Below are 22351 nucleotides of genomic sequence, written 5' to 3'. Positions count from 1 at the left end.
TTTGTTCAGAGAATTAAATACTGCTGAATATAAATGTTTTGAAGTTCAGAAACTTTACTTCATTCAGTAATTTTTAAAAGTTACCTTCATTTCCCAATACTTTTATTAATTAATGTTCTTTGTAGTATAAAGATGAACTGCCAACATTATGATGCTCCTACAATGGACAATGAAGCTATCAACAAGATATTACTCAATTTTGTGAGTGGATGTGTCCTTTGATGCAACGCACTCAAAAAGAAAGACTAACATCTGGTTTGACGACGAGTCATTGAATATGCAGCACTGAAGTGGTGCATTACACCCTCCTCTTCAAGGATGGCTGCATCAGTACCTCTCTCCACATCAGACCTACCAGCCACCAACAATACCTCCACTTCAACAGCTGCCACCCATTCCATACTAAGAAGCCTTTCATATAACCTAGCCATCTGTGGCCATCACATGTGTAGTTATGAGCAGTCTCTCCAAAAAGGCCAAAGGTTCCTCAGACCACAATTACTCACCCAACCCAGTTCTTCCATGCCTTGTCTCTCCAGTAACCTACCCCATCCTAAATATCTATTGTCTGACCACAAAAGAACACATCTCTCAACTCAGTACCACCCAGAATTTCAGCAAGTGAATTGCATTCTCTGCTAGGGTTTCACTACCTGTCAGTGTACCCTGAAATGAGGACCATCATCTCCACCCTCCCACAGTGGTGTTCTGCCACTCACGTGATCTACCAACTAAGCTGCAACCACTGTGCCACTTTCTAGGAGGGCATGAAAATTAATAAGCTATTTGCAAGACTGACCATGACCAAATTGTGGACAAGAGGCAGCTGGACTATCCAGTTGTTGAACACTCTGTCCAACATGATGTGCTTCACTTTCATGATTGCTTCACAGTCCATGTCACTTATATTCTTTCTGCCAACACCAGCTTTTCTGATCTGAGCTCATGGAACACTCCATACAACATATCCCCCTTTCCTGTAAACCCTCCATCCTAAAAATTCACTAGCCCTGTCTGCCACCTACCTAAGCCCTTCCCTACTCTGACACCAGCACTACACACCTCTTCTAATCCACCAATGCACCTACAAGTTCTTTACCCTTGTCTGCTTGTCTCCTCTCTCTGTAAGGAAAGTATCAAGTAGTAATCAAGTAATTTAAGTTAAACTGGGATGTTACCTGCAACAGACAAAAAGCATTAAAATTACACAGTTCTCACCATATGTGGAAATTCTCGTGGAGAAGCTGGAACACCTCCAACAATGAGTGGTTCTCTGTCCATACCACATGTCGACAGGTTGAGGAGTCCTGGATTATCTATGAGAATTGGGTCCTGCACCAATTGGTAAACATGTTGCCGATACTCAACACACTCTATAACACAAAAGAAAGTTCTCTGAAAGCACTATGTACACCAATAGACCTGATAAAAATTTAAATATTTTGTTAATATGCATTTTCAAGTAAAACTGTAGTATAATGTAATATTTGTACATTCTGCTTGAGAAAAAATATTTATTGTATAAATAAATACAAGGCTCAGTTATGTGATGTTCAAACTGTGTGCCTTTTCACACTACTAAAGGCCCACACCCACCCAAACAGCTGTTCATGTTAGCATGCCACTTCTGGATTTGGGGAGATGCATTGGGCCCAAACGTATCCGATTAACAATGAAGGTAGATGTAGTTTTTAGGGAGTTTTCCATATATGACTGAGTGAATACTGGCCTGATCCTCATGGTCCCACCTTGGTTACACAATTTGAAAACTTTTTAGAAACAGTCTGACAATTTCACATGGGATAACACTAAGACACAGGCATAGATGGAATGCATAAATTCCGTCCCTGGGAAGAAGGGGTGGTGGCAGGAATTGCATCTGGATCCTATCTGCAACTAAATTTGCTAAATGCAGATTAATATGCAAACCCTGTGAAGATACAGGTTATGATGACAACGATGAAGACGAAAACGATTTGCAGTACTAATGAAGGTGAATACTTGTCAGTAATGCTGTCTCATAATTTATTATTTTTCTCAATGAATGTTTTCTTTTATACAATACTACTTGAATAATAGTCCTAAAAAGTAAAATAGAAAGAGTAATTCATTATTAAAGAATGCAAAAATTTATTCGAAATTCTATGATGCAGCAACAACACACAACTGCACAAGTACTTACTCTGCTGGGCAAGCTGAAGTAGTGAGCGTTCCTCTGCAGGACTTGGTGACCAGTCTTCTACAGGATCGTGGCATGAAGATGGCTGTCCTTGTGTTGGCTGTCGAGTTGGGGTTGGTATGGGTCTCGATGGTGTTGTCACTCTGGGAGGAGTTTCAGGTGTTGACGGAGTTGACAGTCCTTTCACTGGACAACATGGGACAGCCACAAAACCATCAAAGAAGCAGGTTGTAGGCTGGATCCCCTTCCGTAGTTCCTCAATGGCCTCTCGGCACTGTTCAAACTTCTTACATACACCTTGTCTTCCATCATTCAGTGTGCAAGAGGATCCTGCACATACATAATAATTAATATTAGCTTTGCTTTCTAATAATAGATCTGTAACAGAAACTAAAAAAAAAAAGAAGGAAAGATGGTCTGGTGTTACAGCAGCTGCAACAATGTAGAAGATGCAGTACATGAACACTGGGCATGTATGTAAAAGAAAGATATGCACATGCACTCACTATCACCTTACAGTTGACAGTGGAAGGAAAAGTTGAATTATTAATAGTGCAGTCACTATATTTTTTATCTTGTTATTTTTCTGTGGCCAAGAAAAGTGTAAAATCTATCATGTCAATATCATATCAACGAAGTTAAGGCCCACAATGTTTCCCAAATATACGGCTGAAACCTGGCAAGATCTAATGTTATTGATGTCATATGCTATCAATTGATGTCATATGCTATCATATTCTGGGGGAACCAACCACTTGCAAAAAAAGTTTTCACCATCCAAAAAAAAGCAATCAGAATAATGTGTGGGGTCCATCAAAGACACTCTTGCAGGCACTTGTTTCGGAAGATAGGTATCCTAACAACTGCCTCACAGTATATTTTTTCCTTGCTCACCTTTGTGTGCAAAAATTATTCCATCTACCAAGACAACAGTAAATTCCATGGTTATAACACCAGAAACAAAAACAATCTACATTTAGAAATGAAATGTCTCACTCTGGTACAAAAAGGAGTTTACTACTCGAGCATTAAGGTGTTCAATGCTCTACCACTACATATCAAATGTGTTCATACAGAACTGCCAAAATTCAAACAAGTTCTCAAAGATTACCTGACAGAGAAATCTTATTATACTGTGGATGAATACCTGAAAGAAAATGTATACCATCACTAAACGTATTATGTCTAGAAGTAGTTCAATTGATTTTGTTGTGCATTTGGGCATTAACACACTTTTTGTAACAACAGATTGGCTGTACATGTATTTACTCTTGTAGGCCTAATATCTGATTTAACTTTGTGCTCTTATCTTTAACCTTTATTAGAAACTCCTTTTTCTGTCAAATGGTAGTTATGTTATCTAGCTGACATTGTATCTGTTACTGTATTTATAGTATGTCTTACTTAAACTATGTACAATTTGCCATTGAAATGCCCTTGTATTTATTGTAAGTTTAAATTGAAACCTGTACAATTTGACACATTCCATATCCTTGTGATTGACTCACTAACTGGATCTACGGAACAAGAAATAAATAAATAAAAAATAAAAATATAATTAATTATCTATTCTGAAATTGTTCTTCTGTAGTGCTTTACACATAAATATCACATCAAGTAATTTAAATAAATGAGGTAGGAAGATAATTAGTTCAAAATCAAAATGCTTCTGTGCTAATAAAATAAAAGTACTATGTACTTCATATATACTAATGAAGTGTGCTTTAGATATTGGAGTAATTTACCTTCAAGAATGTATTGTGTAGATAACCATAGATAACTATCAGTCACTAGAAAAAAATAATTTTACTACATTTTTTCACAAATTTAGTTCACATTATATTAAAAATGGCAAATTTAGAATCTTACCTCCGTCTTGGATAAATTTCTGCAGATATCCATGCCCATAGTAGTAGTCATAGTTACTGCAGATTAATTAATATAACAGTCGAACTTAAGTTGTACTTTGTAAACAGTTCTCATGAGAAAGCACTTTAAGTGAATGAATTCCCATGTGAGGCTCAGAAATGGTGTCAAAGGAACATCCACGTGGTGTGGTTCACTGAATTATTATCAAGCATTTCATTCTCTTTAAAGCTTTTATTTCACAGAACTTAAGACACACCATGAAGACTGGTTCTTTGCTCCCATTTATACAAGAACACATGGTGCCTTCTGGAGACAATGAGACAGTGATTTTCACATCCTGCTCAGTAGGTTTTTGTGGCCATTTTATACTGGGCATAACAGAGAATCAGTATAAAGATCACTCTGGCATCAAATATGAGGCCAACTGTAATGTACGTGTAAAAGAGATACTTATATTGTTATGAAACAAAATAAATGGAAGATAGAAACAATACCTTTCCCTGTCTTCAAAGTAATCTCCATCGACCTCACGCATACTGTCAACAATGTTTATAAAGCTGCTGGAAACTCATTAAATGTGGTATGTGGTATATGTACAAAATACGTGCCCATAAGGATTCTCCTCAGTTACTGAAAGTAAAAAGTCTGCAGGTGCCATGACCTTGAAAATAAAAATTGCACAACACATGTCAAGAATTTGTGAACACAGTTGGCAGACTAAGCAGGGTGGTGTCATTCAGTAGATTCTCCCTCTCTATTTTTCTAGGACTTTGACCCAACTCACCAGATGCATACCAGAAACCATTTAAAATCTTTCTAGCATAGTTCTAAATCGACAGTTCTACCTTTTGACATGGCCAGAGAACCTTTTCCACAAATTGACTTCTTATTTGGCAGCCCTGCCCCCTTTGGCACCTTGTCCTTTGTAGACTGTCTGCTTTTGGCACTACAGTGTAACCCCGCTTTTACGTTCCTGGAATGAACATTTTCCCGCTGTTTGCGAAATTTTTTATCGGTCCCATCAAATTTCCTACGCCCACAATGTTAATTTGCACCTAATTTTGGTTCAACATACTGAATTTTCCCGTGATTTACGTATTACGAAAAAATGTTTGTGGAGAAAATATGATGCTGGTATATTATGTTGGCCGTCCAGTAGTGTTTACAGATATTAAATGGTTAAGTGTCTTGACACCAGGGCACTCTATTCAGCGGATTTAAATGGGTAAACGAGTAAAAGTTGTAACAATTTGTGCCATATCTCCCGCCGCTGCCGAGCTCTACGTGGCGTGGTGGCTGATGGGAGTAACTAGGTTCGTTCGAATGAAGCTATCGTGACCTATCACAGCCATTTTCAGACTGTCTCTACTGCGCAAATGCAATTTCGTCATTGTTGTGATCATCGTGACACCTTTGTTGAACCATATTTAGCGCGTTTCGGCGTATAGCCACGTGGATCGCTAGTTGACATCGTCATTCACATTGTGTTGCTCAAATGATTTTAGTGTAAACTCAGCGCCGGTTACGTATTGCATTCATGCTCAGCAAAACGTGTTTCGAGAATTTATTCTCGTTGTCCAGTGTAGTATTTACGTATGTATTTTTTGTGATTCTACACAAACAAACGTGTGTGTGTGTGTGTGTGTGTGTGTTCTACATAACTGATGAGGCACAGTACCTGATAACCTCAAAAAGACGAGTACAGTGCAAGTAAAGCAGAACAACACATATTCAAACACTATTCAAAATACTTATTTACGTATTTACTATTTACACTTGACAAGGAGAATAAAATTCTCGAAACGCGTCGTGCTAAGCATGAAAAAATATGTAACTAGCGCCGTATTTCATTATTTAAATAATGAATGACAGCTGCAGGCTTTTCAAAAACATCGATTATGACGTTTGAAATTAAGTCAAATGTTTCTACTTCCCTGACAGATCAATTCCGGCTACATCAGCTATTTTTATTAGATAATAAACCTTTCATAGATAATAAAAAAGTCCCTGTCAAGTATTTGATACCTGTTATGTACATACATCATACATAAAGTGCAAGGGGGTCTCCTATAGGTAACTTTTACAGCTTAAAACATTATTTCCCACATTTTACATTTTCCCGCATTTTACACCATTTCTTTTGAAGTCCCTTGGAAAGTGTTACAGTGGGATTTCACTGTAATTGTGATAGGCCCTTGGTGTCCCCTGCAGCATGATGCCCCACATGACCGCTACTAATTGTGATGCTTCCAGTTGAATTATGCAGCTGTAAAAGGTTATATAGTAGTAGTAGTAGTAGTAGTAGTAGTATGAGGAGGAGGAGGAGGAGTGTTAGTACAAAGATGTTAGACATGTCTTGGTATTAAATTAAGAACAATGATAATGACACTATTCAAATATGCAGACGTTTACATACTTACAGATCTAGTTTGAAAAGAATGTGATAGGTATTCAGCTTTGGGTTTATACTAGAAATTATTCTGGCATTTCAAGTGGTTTAGAGAAACCACAGAAAACCTAAATCAGTATCGCTAGATTAATATTGGAGCTCCCACCCTTCTGAATACAAGGGCAGTATGCTACCACATTTCATTTGTAATGTAAAATATAGCTTTATAAAGAAAGTTAAAGTCTTCAGGAAATTCTAACGTGAAGGATAATGCTCGACGTAGGTTTTTGGTGTGGTCTTGTGGTTAAAGACGTGCAGTTACTTAGTTCAAGCTATGGCGGCCGATAATCATGAGCTAATGTGCTGCAGCACACTGTAAATATCACACTACAATTACGCAATTTCTCTTAGAAAGCGAGCCAAAAATGCACTAAAATTACGCCAGTTCTCTTCTAATACATGCTGGCATGAAAAGAAAACAGACGAAAACTTTTTTAGTGCTCTCTCGGCAATAAATAGAAAACAATGTCAATAAATAGAAAACAATGTCAATAAATAGAAAACAATGTCAAGTGCCAAATGATCGTCAACTGCACTACCATCAGCGCAGAAAGGGACACAGCTGTTGGTTTTCGACTGTGCATGCTCTGCCGGCAATGGGGGTGCTACACTGCTCACATCGCCAGGTAAGTATTTTTCTATGATCACTGTAGGTGAAGTATTGTGCATGGGTAGAGTATGATGGATTTTAGAGCAATACTTGTCACAAAGGCACCATGGCAAGGTGGTTTAGTGCACAGGATGGCTGTTTGGCAGCCTAATTTCGAATCCCAATGCTACCAACATTTTTATTTATTTAATTTTATTTCTCTCAATGCTAAACTAACAGTTTGAGTGCTACAGACATGCTCTCTACTTCCCGTGCTGAGACCAGCCATGTCGTCACTGTGCTCTCCTCTAATGCTGCTGCCTGGACAGATACATGGCGTTCTGGCCACTATTAGGTCTATCATATGATTTTAATAAAACTATAAAGTGAAATAATTTTATTTTTTTCACATCTTTCAGTTTGGACTGAATTTGGCTCTGAGCACTATGGGACTTAACTTCTGTGGTCATCAGCCTCCTATAACTTAGAACTACTTAAACCTAACTAACCTAAGGACATCACACACATCCATACCCGAGGCAGGATTTGAACCTGAGACCGTAGCGGTCGCGCGATTCCAGACTGTAGCGCCTAGAACCGCTCGGCCACCCCGGCCGGCTGGACTGAATTTCTTTTCGATATTTATCATAGTTACTGTGCTGCATAATAAGTAAAGCATAGTACGAAATTTTAAAGAGCTTGGAGAGGTATTGTGGAAATTTTGCGTTTGGTTGATTTTAGCCCATAATTCCTGTGTATGAAATGTAGACAAGATCAAAAGTTTTGTTTAAAACAGTGCAGAACGATATCTCAGTTTGCTGTCAAAATAGACTACAACATTTGTTTTTATATCTGTGTGATTGTTACATACGACGCGCCCATTTCTGTACCTGCACATCGGGAATCATATGGCCATAACAATATTCATATTTCATAAACGGTTCAAGATATCAAGAAGAGGTATTTTACAAACGATAGCACGCAAAGAGGCACCTATATTTTATGATAAACACTCGAAAATATTTTATTCAGCAAGATTTGGAAGTAACTCATCCGCATCAGTGAGAGGATCGGCGGAACAAGACATGTAAACAAGCCAACAATGCTTACGTTCTTTAAAATTGGAGTATGAGGAATTTTTGAGCAGTGGTACAAATAACTGCATAACCTACTGGTCAAGCACGTGGACTAGCAGTTCATCAAAGTGGGTTCGATTCTCACTGTTGTCGTTTTATTTCATTTCTCACAATGTTAAACGATTAATTATGAAATTTAAATATATTTAAACTTCAATTTACGCATCTAAAATTAATATATTCAATTTAGTTACGATTATTATTCTTTTAAGCCAAAAGCCTTTACGCCACCACATTGCAGCACACTGGTGACATTTTGCACTAGCTGCCACTGAACTGAAAAAAAGCAGGTCTGCATCCTGCTATAGGCTTGATATTCACATGTAACAGCATGCTCTCTCAGGAATGATTTTCTTCGAGTTTGCGTCTTAAGTCTGATTAAAAAATAAAAGGTTAAACTCCTGCGAGTGAGACCAGCAGCTGACCACCAATATTTGGCCGTTTTCTCCGGATGTGTGTATTTTCGAAAGTAGTCCTATAGTGAGGACGTAAGAGGGCAGCTTAAATTGCATTTATATTCTTTCTTGAGACAAATGTTTAGCTGCGATCACTGTTAACAACGCTTTCGTACATTCGGCAGTCGAGACAAGGACGGACCACACAGCAAGCAGCATGATTCACGATTCCAACGCCAAACGAACGCTGGTTGCAGCTTCCTCATTTTAAACATTCGAAGGAGTTGGGGAAATCGCGGAAAACCTGAATCTGGATGCCAGACCGGACAGGGATCCCCCTCCAAGAATCTGGCTCCAGTATGCTAAACACTGCACCACCTGATTATTTTGATGGAGAGTCATCGCCAGATCTAGAAGTAACTTCACGAGTGCCACAGGAAAGTATATGGGAGCCCTTGCTGTTCAGATTGTATATTAATGACGTGATAACATTATTAATTGTAAGCTCTGAGTTTTTCAGATGATGAAGCCATCTAAAATGAGATACTGTCCGAAAAAAGCTGCACAAATGTTCAGTCGGATCTTGATAAGATTTCAAAATGATGCTAAGACTGGGAACGCGCTTTCAGAAATGTAAAGTAGTGCATTTCACAAAAGGCAAAATCGCAGTGTCCTGCGTCTATAATGCCAGTGAGCCACAACTGGAACCAGACAAGTCCTACAACGAAGTGTATCAATTTATGGAGATATGCAATGGAATGATCACATATACATCTACACTTATACTCTGCAAACCAATGTAAATCGGATGACAGAGGATACTTAGAATGATACCACGTTACAGTGTCTTCATTTTCCAATCACGAATGGAACGCGCGAATAATGAATGCTAAACAAGTCTGTGCATGCTGCAGTTGGACTAATTTTGTCTGTACGATACCTACAGCAGTGATAAATAAAAATCTCTATAGACTCTTCACTGAATACTTATATACAAGCTTTAGCAGTAGCTTTCACGGAATAATTGATGTCCAGCTAAAAGTGTTACCCTATCAATGTATTTTTTTTTCAGGATTTGCGTAATGCTATCCTCTGAGAAAAACAAACCTGTGACCATTCTTGCTGCCTTTCTTTGAACAAGCTTAACATCCTATCTGATATGGGTCCCACACGCTTGAAAAGTACTCTAAGAAGAGATACCCTACTGTTTTCTAAACAGGCTCCTAAGCAAAATGACTGCATTTTCCCAGTGCCCCCAAAGAAATGAAATCCGCCACCAGCCTGACCTACAGTTGAGCCTATATTACCATTCCACTTCATTTTCCCCACTCATTGTTATACCCAGGTATTTGTGTGAGTTGACTAACTGCAATGGTAACTCATTGGTATTTTAGTCACAGTATGTTTATTCGTCTTGTAAAGCGCGAATTTAACTTTTATGTGCATTTAAAGTAAGTTGTCAATGTTTGCATCACTTCGAACTGTTGTCAAGATGTAACTGGATACTAGTGTAGCTTTTTCGTGTAGTACCTCATTACATCATTACAGAGAGGCTAATAGTGTCTAGCACCTATCTCCGAACCTGGAGTCTCGCCTTCAATCCCGAACACGGGCGGGAATTTTTCCTTGTTCCAGTCCCTTCAGGACGTCTACAAGTCCTCTCTGCCTGCTGTCAAATCAGTAACAGCGATCTTTCGCGAAAAAGGGGGGGGGGGGGCGGGGGAGGCAGCCGTGGTGATCAGCTCGCCACTCTGCCCATCTAGTGCCGCGGCAATGGAAGGCTGCACTCCCTGCTTTAGGTCAATAGCCGAGTGACAGGCTCACGCCACAGACTTTACATTTACCTCATTGTAGAAATGTATCATCTCCGAAAAAGTCCGAGTTTATTATTAATATTGTCTGCAAGATCATTAATATACAACATGACCACCAAGGGTTCCAAAGAATTTCCTCAGGCAAGCATGAAGTTACTTCTACAATAATCAATGACTCCATATATGGTTACCTTGACCCATGGCAGTCTTATGTTCGTTGCAAGGACGCTGGGAAAATTCAATTAGACTACAAAGGAGACTGCTGACAGCAATCGTGCGTTCCAACTTAGAGTATTGCTCAAGTGTGTGGAACCCATACTAAATAGGACGAACTGGGAATATGAGCATATTCACAGAAGTGCACATGTTTGTTTGTAGATTAGTATGGTTAAGGGGAGGTTCTACATCTACATCTACATTTATACTCCGCAAGCAACCCAACTTTGTGTGACGGAGGGCACTTTACGTGTCACTGTCATTACCTCCCTTTCCTGTTCCAGTCGCGTATGGTTCGCGGGAAGAACGACTGCCGGAAAGCCTCCGTGCGCGCTCGAATCTCTCTAATTTTACATTCGTGATCTCCTCGGGAGGTATAAGTAGGAGGAAGCAATATATTCTATACCTCATCCAGAAACGCACCCTCTCGAAACCTGGACAGCAAGCTACACCGCGATGCAGAGCGCCCCTCTTGCAGACTGCCACTTGAGTTTGCTAAACACCTCCGTAACGCTATCACGCTTACCAAATAACCCTGTGACTAAACGCGCCACTCTTCTTTGGATCTTCTCTATCTCCTCTGTCAACCCGACCTGGTACGGATCCCACACTGATGAGCAATACTCGAGTATAGGTCGAACGAGTGTTTTGTAAGCCACCTCCTTTGTTGATGGACTACATTTTCTAAGGACTCTCCCAATGAATCTCAAACTGGCAATCGCCTTACCAACAATTAGTTTTATATGATCATTCCACTTCAAATCGTTCCGCACGCATACTCCCACATATTTTACAGAAGTAACTGCTACCAGTGCTTGTTCCGCTATCATATAATCATACAATAAAGGATCCTTCTTTCTATGTATTCGCAGTACATTACATTTGTCTATGTTAAGGGTCAGTTGCCACTCCCTGCACCAAGAGCCTATCCGCTGCAGATCTTCCTGCATTTCGCTGCAATTTTCTAATGCTGCAACTTCTCTGTATACTACAGCATCATCCGCGAAAAGCCGCATGGAACTTCCGAAATGAGGAAATAATGGAAGATGCCGAGCTTGTAGCGAAAGGACACTGGCCACAGGGCAAAATACGTGACGGCGATAGAGGATACCTTTACTTATTCGCGCCTCTAGAGGCTTCATTTCCTCAGAACAGGATTAACACAACACATTGTTTTCCTTTTTTGCTGCCAGTTCCAGTCGTTTTGTGGCAGAGTATCAGACATATGTTCTGATGGAGAAATGAGTTTGAAGGTAGCCTGTTGGTACTATCACTTGAGTAGCAGACAGCCGGCGTAGCCTTGGTGACAGAGCGGTGACAGGCACCTGGCGACTGGCGCGTCCCGTTGCCCCCTCTCCCTCCCCACTCTTCCCCAATCTCCGGCCATAGCCACTGATCAACCGGCACCTCGCGGCGACACGCGTTCCGCGTCAGTGCATCAAGCACCGCTAGCCCGCGGCGAGAAAGTGTAGTCGTCTCCACATTTGGCAACGCATTTAATTTACATAACGCTCCACTTGGAAACTTCTTAGCCGAGTGTTTCCAAGTCACGACACTGTCCTGCGAGTGACAAACAGCTAGGACGAGACACGGGGAACGACACAGAGATTAACCGAATGCCCATTGAGGTAACGAACACACAAATGCCGCAATACATTCTTCCCTGCGACCTGTATACATAGAACTATGCATGTCAATAAAAATTAGTTCCAGGCATCAGTGGTAAGTTAATGGTCTTTCAGGATACAAGTGGGTTTATCTGAGTAGGCTAGTGAGAACCCATCGCTTACGTCAAATGCTGAAATGATACCCATCAAAAGAGCACTGCCAGTTTTCTCCTCCATCCTTCGGTTCCGTTTGTCGACGGACCGTTACACCCTAACCTCCTATCAATCCAATAAGTTTAATTAACGGTCAAATTCACTGGAATTTCGATAAATCTTACAACAAAGTGCAAGTCTTGTAAAAACACAGTGGAACGCAATGCGAAACCAGAAAATCTTAATGACAATACGAATTCTGATGTAATTAAAAATATATTATGCGGAATATCTTTCGAACAATTTTACCTAGCCATCCAAATAAATGAATACATTTTCTTTCATACAATTTCAGTGTCGATTGTTGGTAGAGCATGATGATAGTACGGAAACGGATACAACACAGACGACATTCGAAATGTGCAACTCTCAACGTTTAGAAGTACACGTGCTCATAAAAAAGAATAGAAATCCAAATCAAGGTTGCCAGTATAAACTTTTCACTTTCTTTGCGTAGTTACATGGTCGCGATGTTCACATAGATACTACTTTTATATTTCCCCGAAAAATTAAAAGAGAATACTATTTGACGGAACATATATCCTCAGCTTGCCAGATCATAAAAATTTGTTAGTAAAGACTATTTACTGACACACTTAAAACTCGCGAGAACCTCTTGACAACCAGACGACCAGCCACCTCACGTCATCAAAATAAGCAACGTCAATCCCTTAAGCATTCGACTACCATTGCCTTCCACATCTAGGAAAACAGTATTTTACTGTCAGTTTTGTACCCGATATTCCGGCACATCTTAAGTTCCCGCTTGGCACAGAACCACTGCGCTGCCATCGCCGTTTGGCGACGCCGCTTAGTGTCACGGAGATAACTCTGTCGTTATGACTATGTTCGCTGACAGTGCAGTGAGGATCCACCAGCTACATGGTGTTGCCCCAGGCTGAGAATTACGATGGAGCAATTGGACAGGAAGGAACCGTTTGAAATTGCTAAATTTGGGTGTTACCAGTCCAGCTGGTACGTATTTCCTCGGTGACTGCTCAACGAAACCAGGAAGAGAAATCCGTCGAAATAATTATTGTTATCGTGTTAAGTTATACCCCAGTAGTTCCTGAACAAGAATATGTATGGTTTTTGTATGTTTGATGTTTCTTTGACCGCTACTTTTCAAGATTAATGCTCGTTTCACAGTTCCCGCGAACGTGACGTCATTTTGACGTCACGCGCAGTATCTACGACCGTCGACCGCATGGTAGGTTATCGAGTTTTGTTAGCATTCGATACGGGCCTCTCAGAAGATTCCATGCGTTCGCACCGTAGATCTACAAAAACTCGACATTCTTGGAATGACTATTGTAATTATTGCTATAATAAAATGTCACATAATGATTTACCGATGATGAATGCCTTCACATAAGAGCGAGTTGAGACTGAAACACACTTAGCATTCAATATTTATGACAAACTCATTGCCATTATCCTTATATGCCACTTAATAACGCATCAGCGATACGAGCCTTCAAGATAGAATATGATAACGGAGGCCGGAGTTAAACATCGAATGGTCAAGTGTAAGCGTAAAGAATAACGTCGTAGTTTCCAGTGTCTGAAGTTGTTAGCTCGCATCCTGTTACATACAACTTTTTTCTTATGTTAGCGTTGTTAATACGCTGTTACTTTCTTATGAATGTTCTACAGTACTGGATGTTATTGTATTCAATCTGATCTGTGAACGAAGGACTAAATAAATATTTAGCAATCTCCGGGTATGTGGTTAGGCAGGAACCTAAGGGGACAGCTTAACTTGCTGCGACTGAAACGAACAACAATAAAATTCATATTCTTCCTTCTCCCAAATGTCTGTGTTTCCAAATATATACCACCTTTCGAGGACAGATTCAATTGCTGCGAGTGAAAAGAGGAGGATTAACATTCATATTCTTCGTCGTCACAAGTATTTCGTTGTTTGAAACTTCGTGGCAGATTAAAACTGAGTACCGGACCGAGACTCGAACTCGGGACCTTTACCTTTCGCGTGCAAGTGCTCTATCAACTTTTTTAAAAATTTTGTTCGTTGTTGATCGTTGTGTTTTGTCGTTGCGGACGTCACATGACACCCGTTAAAGTTCGCTTTGTTGATCCTTCCACTCAGTTATTTTATTACAGGGGCTAAACAGCTCTCTGGCCGAACACGCTGAGCTAACGTGCCGGCGTCCAACTGAGCTACCCAAGCACGACTCACGCCCCGTCCTCACAGCTTTACGGTACGCAGGAGAGCTTCTGTAAAGTTTGGAAGGTAGGAGACGAGGTACTGGCAGAAGTAAAGCTGTGAGGACGGGGCGTGAGTCGTGCTTGGGTAGCTCAGTTGATAGAGCACTTGCCCGCAAAAGGCAAAGGTCCCGAGTTCGAGTCTCGGTCCGGCACACAGTTTTAATCTGCCAGGAAGTTTCATATCAGCGCACACTCCGCTGCAGAGTGAAAATCTCATTCTGGATTTCGTTGTTTGTTTACGAATGTGTGGCGTTTACCGAGGGTGTGATTAGGTAGGAACCTAAGAGTACAGATTTAATTGTTGCGACTGAAACGAGCAGCAATAAAGTTCATATTCTGCCGTGTCACAAGCGGTCGTCCATACTGCGCTTGACGTCAAAAAGACGTCACGACTGCGGGAATTTTTGTGAAAAGAGCCAAGGGTAATACTCATTCTGACGTCACGCGCATTCTAGTTGCCTTGACGCGCAGTTATCGAAAACCGCAGGAACTGCTATCGCCTGTGTCGAAAGGAAGATTATGAATTATATTGCTTCTCGTTTCAGTCGTAGCTATTTAAGGTGCGCTCTTAGATTCCTGCCTAAGCACACATTCAGAAATCACCAAATTTTTATTTTATCCTTCGTTCTCTAATCAGATGGAAATGCAAATAACATCGAATACTGCAGAACATATTTGTATTAAATTCATAAAAATCACAGAATTTGTTAACAATGCTACGATGAAAAAGTTTGCTTGTAGCAGTATTATTCTAATATACATACTTTGACTCCATAAATGACATTATCCATAATACTAGCGTCTGGACATCTGATTTTAGACTCCTGTTTCGGTTACTATAGTATCTTTTGAAGGTTAATATCGTTGATGCATTATTAACTAACATTTAATAGGGAATAGTGACGTGTTTGTGATACATTAAATTGTAATACAACCGTGCTTCATGCTTAATTTGTAAATCATTGACGATAACTTACTCCTGAGAGAACACACTTATATGAGACCATTAATCTTCGATAAATCATTATGTGACTTTGAATCATAACAATAACCATAATAAATCGTACCAAGAATGATGAGTTTTTATAAAATTCCAACATGTGTGCAAGACGTCTTTTAGGAGGCCAGTATCGAACGCTAACGAAAGTTGATAGCAGTTCTTGCGCTCGTAGATGTTGTGCGTGACGTCAAAACAATTGAGCATTCAGTTTACGTTTTACTCACTGTCGTGATTTGAAGAAGACAGTTGATTTCAAGAAGTAATCTCACTGTGTTTATAGTTTTATTTTATCCGTAAAGATCGTAAGTGCGAACCAAATAATACGGAGAAATACCAATAATTTAGAAGGAATGACAAAAGCTGTGTGGTCCACCTTTCACAAGATTGCTACAGACGAGGATCCTTGTCATTCGCCTGTCCAAAGGCCCTTAGTCCTTGTGTAAATATCAGAGAGCTAGCGTAACTGGTGATATATGTAGACACAAGCATCCCCTACCAACGTCAATGCCAAATGTTTTGCAACCAGTCTACAGACTTAGCTGGCATAAACTTGCTTGCTAAATGCATCCATGGTAAAACTCAGTATTCTAACGAAAGTTCCGATAAATGTGTGGAGAACAAGCCTAAAACAGTATTCGTGAGCCTTAGAACCCTAAAAATTGTGGTCGTGGACGCATTGTGATGTTTCAATCATGTGAAAGTTTTCAGTGATATATGTATAGAACCCGGTATGATCTTTAAGAATGCGCTTGCGTCAATTATCCAACCATGGGTGCGGGAGACGAGACAAGTGCCCTACAAATTACAAAAGAGACCAGAATTCAAAAGAGGCACTCCAAGCGTAAACTGGAGTATACTAAAACCCGCACGGATGACGGCTATGGACCTGGTGAGTTTTAACTTTGAAGAAGTGTAGCTTGAACAGAGCGTATCCAAAACTTCAAATGAATTTCCCGGAAGCATGGAATTTTAAGCTTTAGGTACGTTACAGGCTAACTATTGGCAATTACAGCTTACACAAGGAAAGTTCAGATAATAGGGCTTAGCTTATAAACTTCGCTACGACAAATGACCTCATTCTAAGCAGCACAAAATTTCAAAACAAACGCATTCATTCAGGGACATGGGTATCACCAGATGGAGATGTAGTGACTCAGACTGATTTGAAAAACCTGATACAGTTGATGTACAAGTCACCAACCAAACTGTAAAAATGCAGTCAGCAATAAATAAATTAAAGAATGACAAGGCTTCTTGTGAAGATAAGACTTACGCTGAGTTATTAAAGAATAGAGGGCCGTAGCTGGAATTAGAACTACATATTTAACAGAAACAATATGGAAGACATAAAACATAACCCCAGACTGGAAAACCGCAATTCTACGCCCCATATTTAAGAAGAATGTTCCCATTATGTGCGATAACTACAGAGGAATTGCTTTACTGGATGCCACATATAAAATCTTAGAAATATGCCTATTAAACAGATTGATCCCAATAACTGAAGATCTAATGGCGGTTTCCGCAGAAGTAGATACACATTAGGTCATATATTCACACTAAGACGAATAACTGAGAAGACGTGGGAATTTAGTGTAGATGACCACATACTAGTATTATTTCCAGTTTTGAAATAGGCCTACGATAGCAAACACCGACAGACACCCCTAAATATAAAGAGGGAATCTGAAATTCCAAACAACACTAATTAGATTACTTAAAATCTGTACAGACGAAACTTCGTGTCGTATAAGGACACCGAAATTTTTAAGGGGATACGGAATCACCTATCCCCGCAATGTTAATATATGCCTACTATAGGGAACATTTTCTCACAAACTACTGGAGACAGAGAGGTAAAAATTTTACTGTATGTGCATTCATATGTTACAACAATACTGAAACAACAGTTTATTGTCAAAGTATTTTCTTACAGAGATATTGTACATTTATTTTTAAGTAAATTTTTTCCATCGCTTTTTACTAGACTATCACCCCGAAGTCTTTTGTAAATCAAGTAATTAAAAAATCGTTGTTTCAGTATGTAATAGGGACCTATGTCACTACGTCATAAAAATTTCAGACTTCTAGGTTGACCAGTACCTGAGATAATGTTCCTAGATGAAGTAAAAAGTAAACTTACGGGAAACGGAGAAAGAAGATTAAAACATTCCTGATCCGTAGCTAATACCCCCTTCACAGTCTTCATAATCATCTTCAAGTCTTCTTTTGGCACCCCTCTGCACCTGTCTTGCTTTTTTCACTAATGTCTTGATTATATTATCAGCATGCCTTAGTCTGTGCTGATCTAAAAAGAACAGAGCACGTACCGTACGGGAACCAACACACATACCCAACTTTTGAAGGACCTGGCATTTAGTTATATTTCCAAGATTGAAGGTTGCCACAGCATCATACACACCAAAATGTAGTGTATTAATTCCGACAAACACTGTTTTTGGGAGACGATGCCATATCACACTATTCAAGCACTCGTTGGGGTTCTGCGTTTTTCCGTGAAGACATTTCATCAGAAGACTTCTGTCAGCCAGATCTCTGAAAATGGGCTTTATTTCTGCCATGATGGCTGATGGTAGACTGTGGTGGTGAATGTATTTCTCTCCTGTTGTTAGTCCCCTATTGTATTTACACCAGCTGTTTTCACCTTTGGGGCACAAACCATGTTGTGGATGCTCATCCGTGGATGCGGTGTGGAAATATAAAGCCCATATAGCTCTCCTCATTTCTTCAAGATTGCCTGTATTTTGCCTGATTGCAAGGCCATAGCAGTTCTGAATGTGGTCTATTATGGAATCAGTCAATCTTCCTCTGCCATCCAAGGTTTTCCCATCATCTAGTTTTTTCCCTTTCATAACTGATTTTAACCTTCTCAGCCTGGCACCCATTCTCTTCTGCACATGTCCTATACATTCAAGTTTGCTTATATTTACACTGTTCCCATATGGTTTGCTTTCCAAAACTTCTTTGAATGCTTTAGAGTCACCATCTCCCAGATATTTGACATAGCGAACATTATACCACTGTGAAGAGCGATGAAAAATTTTCTTCACCCCAGCAACCTCCATGCCACCACTACTACCATAATAATTAGCAATACAGTCATCACTGTGTTCATTTTTCAGCCTGCCTGTGCACCTACAGTATTTAGACATTATTGCAACATCAATAACCTTGCCAGTATCAACACTAGTTGCTGCTACAACACCATTGTTGGAGGTGTGGCCCCTTTTCTGCCACGTGCCATCAAACGCCACTGTGAGGTCACGACTGCCGTCATTTTCTTCCACTGCTTCTTCCACAGCAACCTGCATTGACTTCTGTGCTACATCTTCAACTGCAGATCCTAGTACATAATTGTAAGCTTCAAACTTTGAAGGTGCACTTGGAAGATTTAGAACACCACATAGCATATCACCAGCTGCTTTGCCCTTACCAATTGCTCGCAATCCATAAACTAACCTAATATTTACACTATAAAGTTCAGTTTTCTTGTATCCATTATTTACAGTTACTGAAACCGAACTTGGAAACTTACAGCTGTATTTACAAACACTGCATATTAAATTAAACTGGGCAGCCAGGCCAACATGGGATTCTACTTTCAGAGAAACGTTTCCATGACATTTTTTGCAGCACAAACTGTTTTCTAGAGCTTCACACAATATATTCGTATCAATGAGTTCAAAAACTTCATTCCCTCTATCAAGTAAATTATATTTCTCTTCCAAATCTCTTAGTTTTTTATGAGAAGCACTGTTTTCATTTGGTGTAAGTTCGTTCGGCAAATCAGTAATAAGTGGATTCACATTTTCCAACAGTGATGATGATGAACTGCTTTGCTTTGCTAATGAATCATTATTTCTTTTCTTTTGCCAGTTCACACGCTTTTTAAATACTTTTGCTTTAGCTCTAGGCATTTTCACTGCGAAAAATGAAGCACTAAATACGAAATAACTCAACAACAACTACTTTCTTATATCACACTGTTTACAAAACAGTCCCGCCACAAAGTCAAAGAGTAACTTGAGGAAACCAGAGAGAAACATTTTCGGGCAACTAGTGTATAAATAGTCGCTGGAAACCGGGATATTTGAATTCATGTCACTTTAAAGGTACTGCCAAAAAGTTCATGGTCAGCCACGAGAGACGTGTATAACTAAAGCGCAATACCCGATCTCACAAATATATAAAAATAAAATAGTTATAATTGTAGTAGAGCTATGTATGATACGTCATTTTAAAGAGGAAACATGGCAGAATATAATACGCCAATAAAAAAAATTCGATTTTTTAACCCAAAATCCGATTCCGTATCCCCTTAAGGTGTTCACTGGATTGAAGGAACGGGACGTCATTTCACCCACTTTATTTAACCTTATCTTGTAGAAGGTCGATGGAAACTTTTGCTAAACTAATCCACAAGCGATCGAAATAAGGAGGCGAACATTCCTATTTACCTATGCAGATGATATAAGTAGTTCCAAAACAGAATTAATCAGAACGATGCAGGATTATTACAAAATCGCTGACAAAACCGGATTGTGTGTTAATGAAGAAAAGACAGAATATCTTATCATAAATAAGAAAATCCAAAGTAGATGCATTCACTTTAAAGACAGTTGATCATTTCAGATACTTAGTCTTTTTCGTAAAAACTATAGAACGGGTATGGAAATAGATGCCCACCTCGCAACAGTGAACAAAACAGTAATTATTTTTACAATAATCGTAAAGAAAAGATCAACGAACTTCAAACACCGCTTACATCAATCTAATATTGCACCAGTAGCATTATACCGATGCGAATAATAATATTCAGAAAGAAAGAAAGATGAAGAAAACTTAAAATTCAAAAGAAAAAAACTTTTAGCCAGTATACGATGAAAATGACGTGGTATGAAGGATAAGAAAAAATGAAAAATCAATAGAGCTGAACAAACACAGTCACATCGTTGAGGTGCTAAAGAAGGAAAGCTGAACAGGGCGGGTCATAAAACAAGAATAACGGAAAGTAGACTTCCAAAATAGCATTCGGTAGTAGATGGAATGAGAGGGAGGCAAAGAAGCAGAATTAGGTAGCGAGGTAACACCCAGGTTGATATAGCTAGGATGAACATCAACACAGAACGGATAAACAGTGCATTCGACAAGCATGAAAGCAAGAGGCTCTTACAGCAGATCAGGCGTGCAGTCGGTAGGACCGTTACCTCATGTAAAGTACGGAAAGATACAGTTTTTCTGAAATTAGTACTTCTGTGCCAATGAAAGATGGTACAAAAATTAATTACTTCATTTTCATTAACTGCAGTCAAGTAAAAGGTGTGACGAAGGGTGTCCCACATAAAACCGGTACACCTCGTTTACCAGTTAATTATCTCTCGTCGAATTGCTTGTGAAGTGGCAACACTGTCTCGGCAGTTGGCTACACTGCATTTTGTCGGAAAGTTTAGTGCAGCTGTGTGTTTGGACATAAGTTGTTGTGAGAAGCTCGTATTGTTGTTACAGAAAAGGGGCAATTTGCATTAGAAGAGCGAATTGATATTGTGGAGTATTACAGAAGGGCTCCATCAAGGAATGTAAGGATATTTTTCAAGCAAAATATGTTGGTAGGAAACTGCCCACGACCAGCATTATTCAACATTTGTACAGGAAATGAAGGCTGGAGTATCTGTTCAGTATGTGCAGAGGACTAGGCGACGGCTGTGAGGACGCCTGAAACTGTAGACAGAATTCGCATGGACATTACGAGAAATCCTCGCAAGGCCGCGTATGTTGTACGTCGTGTCATTGTGCACTAAAAGACATTAAATTAAATGCCTGTCGTGTGAGTGTGGTGCAAGAACTGAAGTCAGAAGAAGAGAAAAAAAAGAGTTCATTGTTGCAAATGTCAGTTCACATCAACTGCTAACGGTTCCTTGGATCCTTGCTTTACCTCATGTCAGATGAGTCCTGTTTTCGTTTGTCAGATCTGAACTCCCAGAGTTGCAGATACTAGTCGTAGGATACCACACATATTCTGGATGAAAAACCGCTCCACCCAGAGAAGATAAGGTGATGCTTGGTTGTGTGTGTGTGTGTGTGTGTGTGTGTGTGGGGGGGGGGGGGGGGGGGGTCCGGCACGTGCATGATAGGTCCCATGTTTTCCAATTACATCTTAAATAATGCCAGATATCTAGAGATATTTGACTCTTTGTACGCACAATTAACAGATGCAGAGAAGCTGTATCCAGTATTCCAACAAAATGGAGCAACCGCCACACATCCAACCGAAGTACGGCCCACATCAGCAACATGTTTCCTGAAGACAGACTGTCGGTAAAAACGTCTGCGTCCCGAAGGTCTTCGGACTTTATACCGTGAGATTTTTATTTATGGGGCACATTACAAAGCAAGATGTATGTTGACAATCCTCGCACAATAGACAATCTTAAACGGAACATTAATAGAGAAAACAACATCGCGCCTGTAGAATTACAGCGTCTGCTGCTAAAGTCAACGCACGAAGTCAGCGATGCCTGGGGTCTGATTTTGAACAGGCCATTCTACCCTTCAGGAAAAAAAATCGAAACAAATGTTGGAAAGGAGACACGAATATTATGACTGACACGGTTCAAAATGAAATGAAACTGCTATT

The 22351-nt window shown here is 39.8% G+C and overlaps 1 protein-coding gene across 1 annotated transcript in view; it reads right to left on the bottom strand.

Annotated features, from left to right (window-relative positions):
• Nucleotides 1-22351, bottom strand: part of LOC124795418 (serine protease snake-like) — a 108992-nt gene that overhangs the window by 38413 nt on the left and 48228 nt on the right. Inside the window, exons 2-3 of the mRNA XM_047259446.1 lie at nucleotides 2183-2509; nucleotides 1219-1373 (exon numbers count right to left, since the gene is read on the bottom strand). Coding sequence (XP_047115402.1) covers nucleotides 1219-1373; nucleotides 2183-2509 — 482 coding nt within the window. The remainder of the gene's footprint in view (nucleotides 1-1218; nucleotides 1374-2182; nucleotides 2510-22351) is intronic.

Source organism: Schistocerca piceifrons, chromosome 1 (genome assembly GCF_021461385.2).
Source record: "Schistocerca piceifrons isolate TAMUIC-IGC-003096 chromosome 1, iqSchPice1.1, whole genome shotgun sequence".
NCBI classification, from domain to species: domain Eukaryota; kingdom Metazoa; phylum Arthropoda; class Insecta; order Orthoptera; family Acrididae; genus Schistocerca; species Schistocerca piceifrons.
This window is presented reverse-complemented; position numbering and strand designations above follow the sequence as displayed.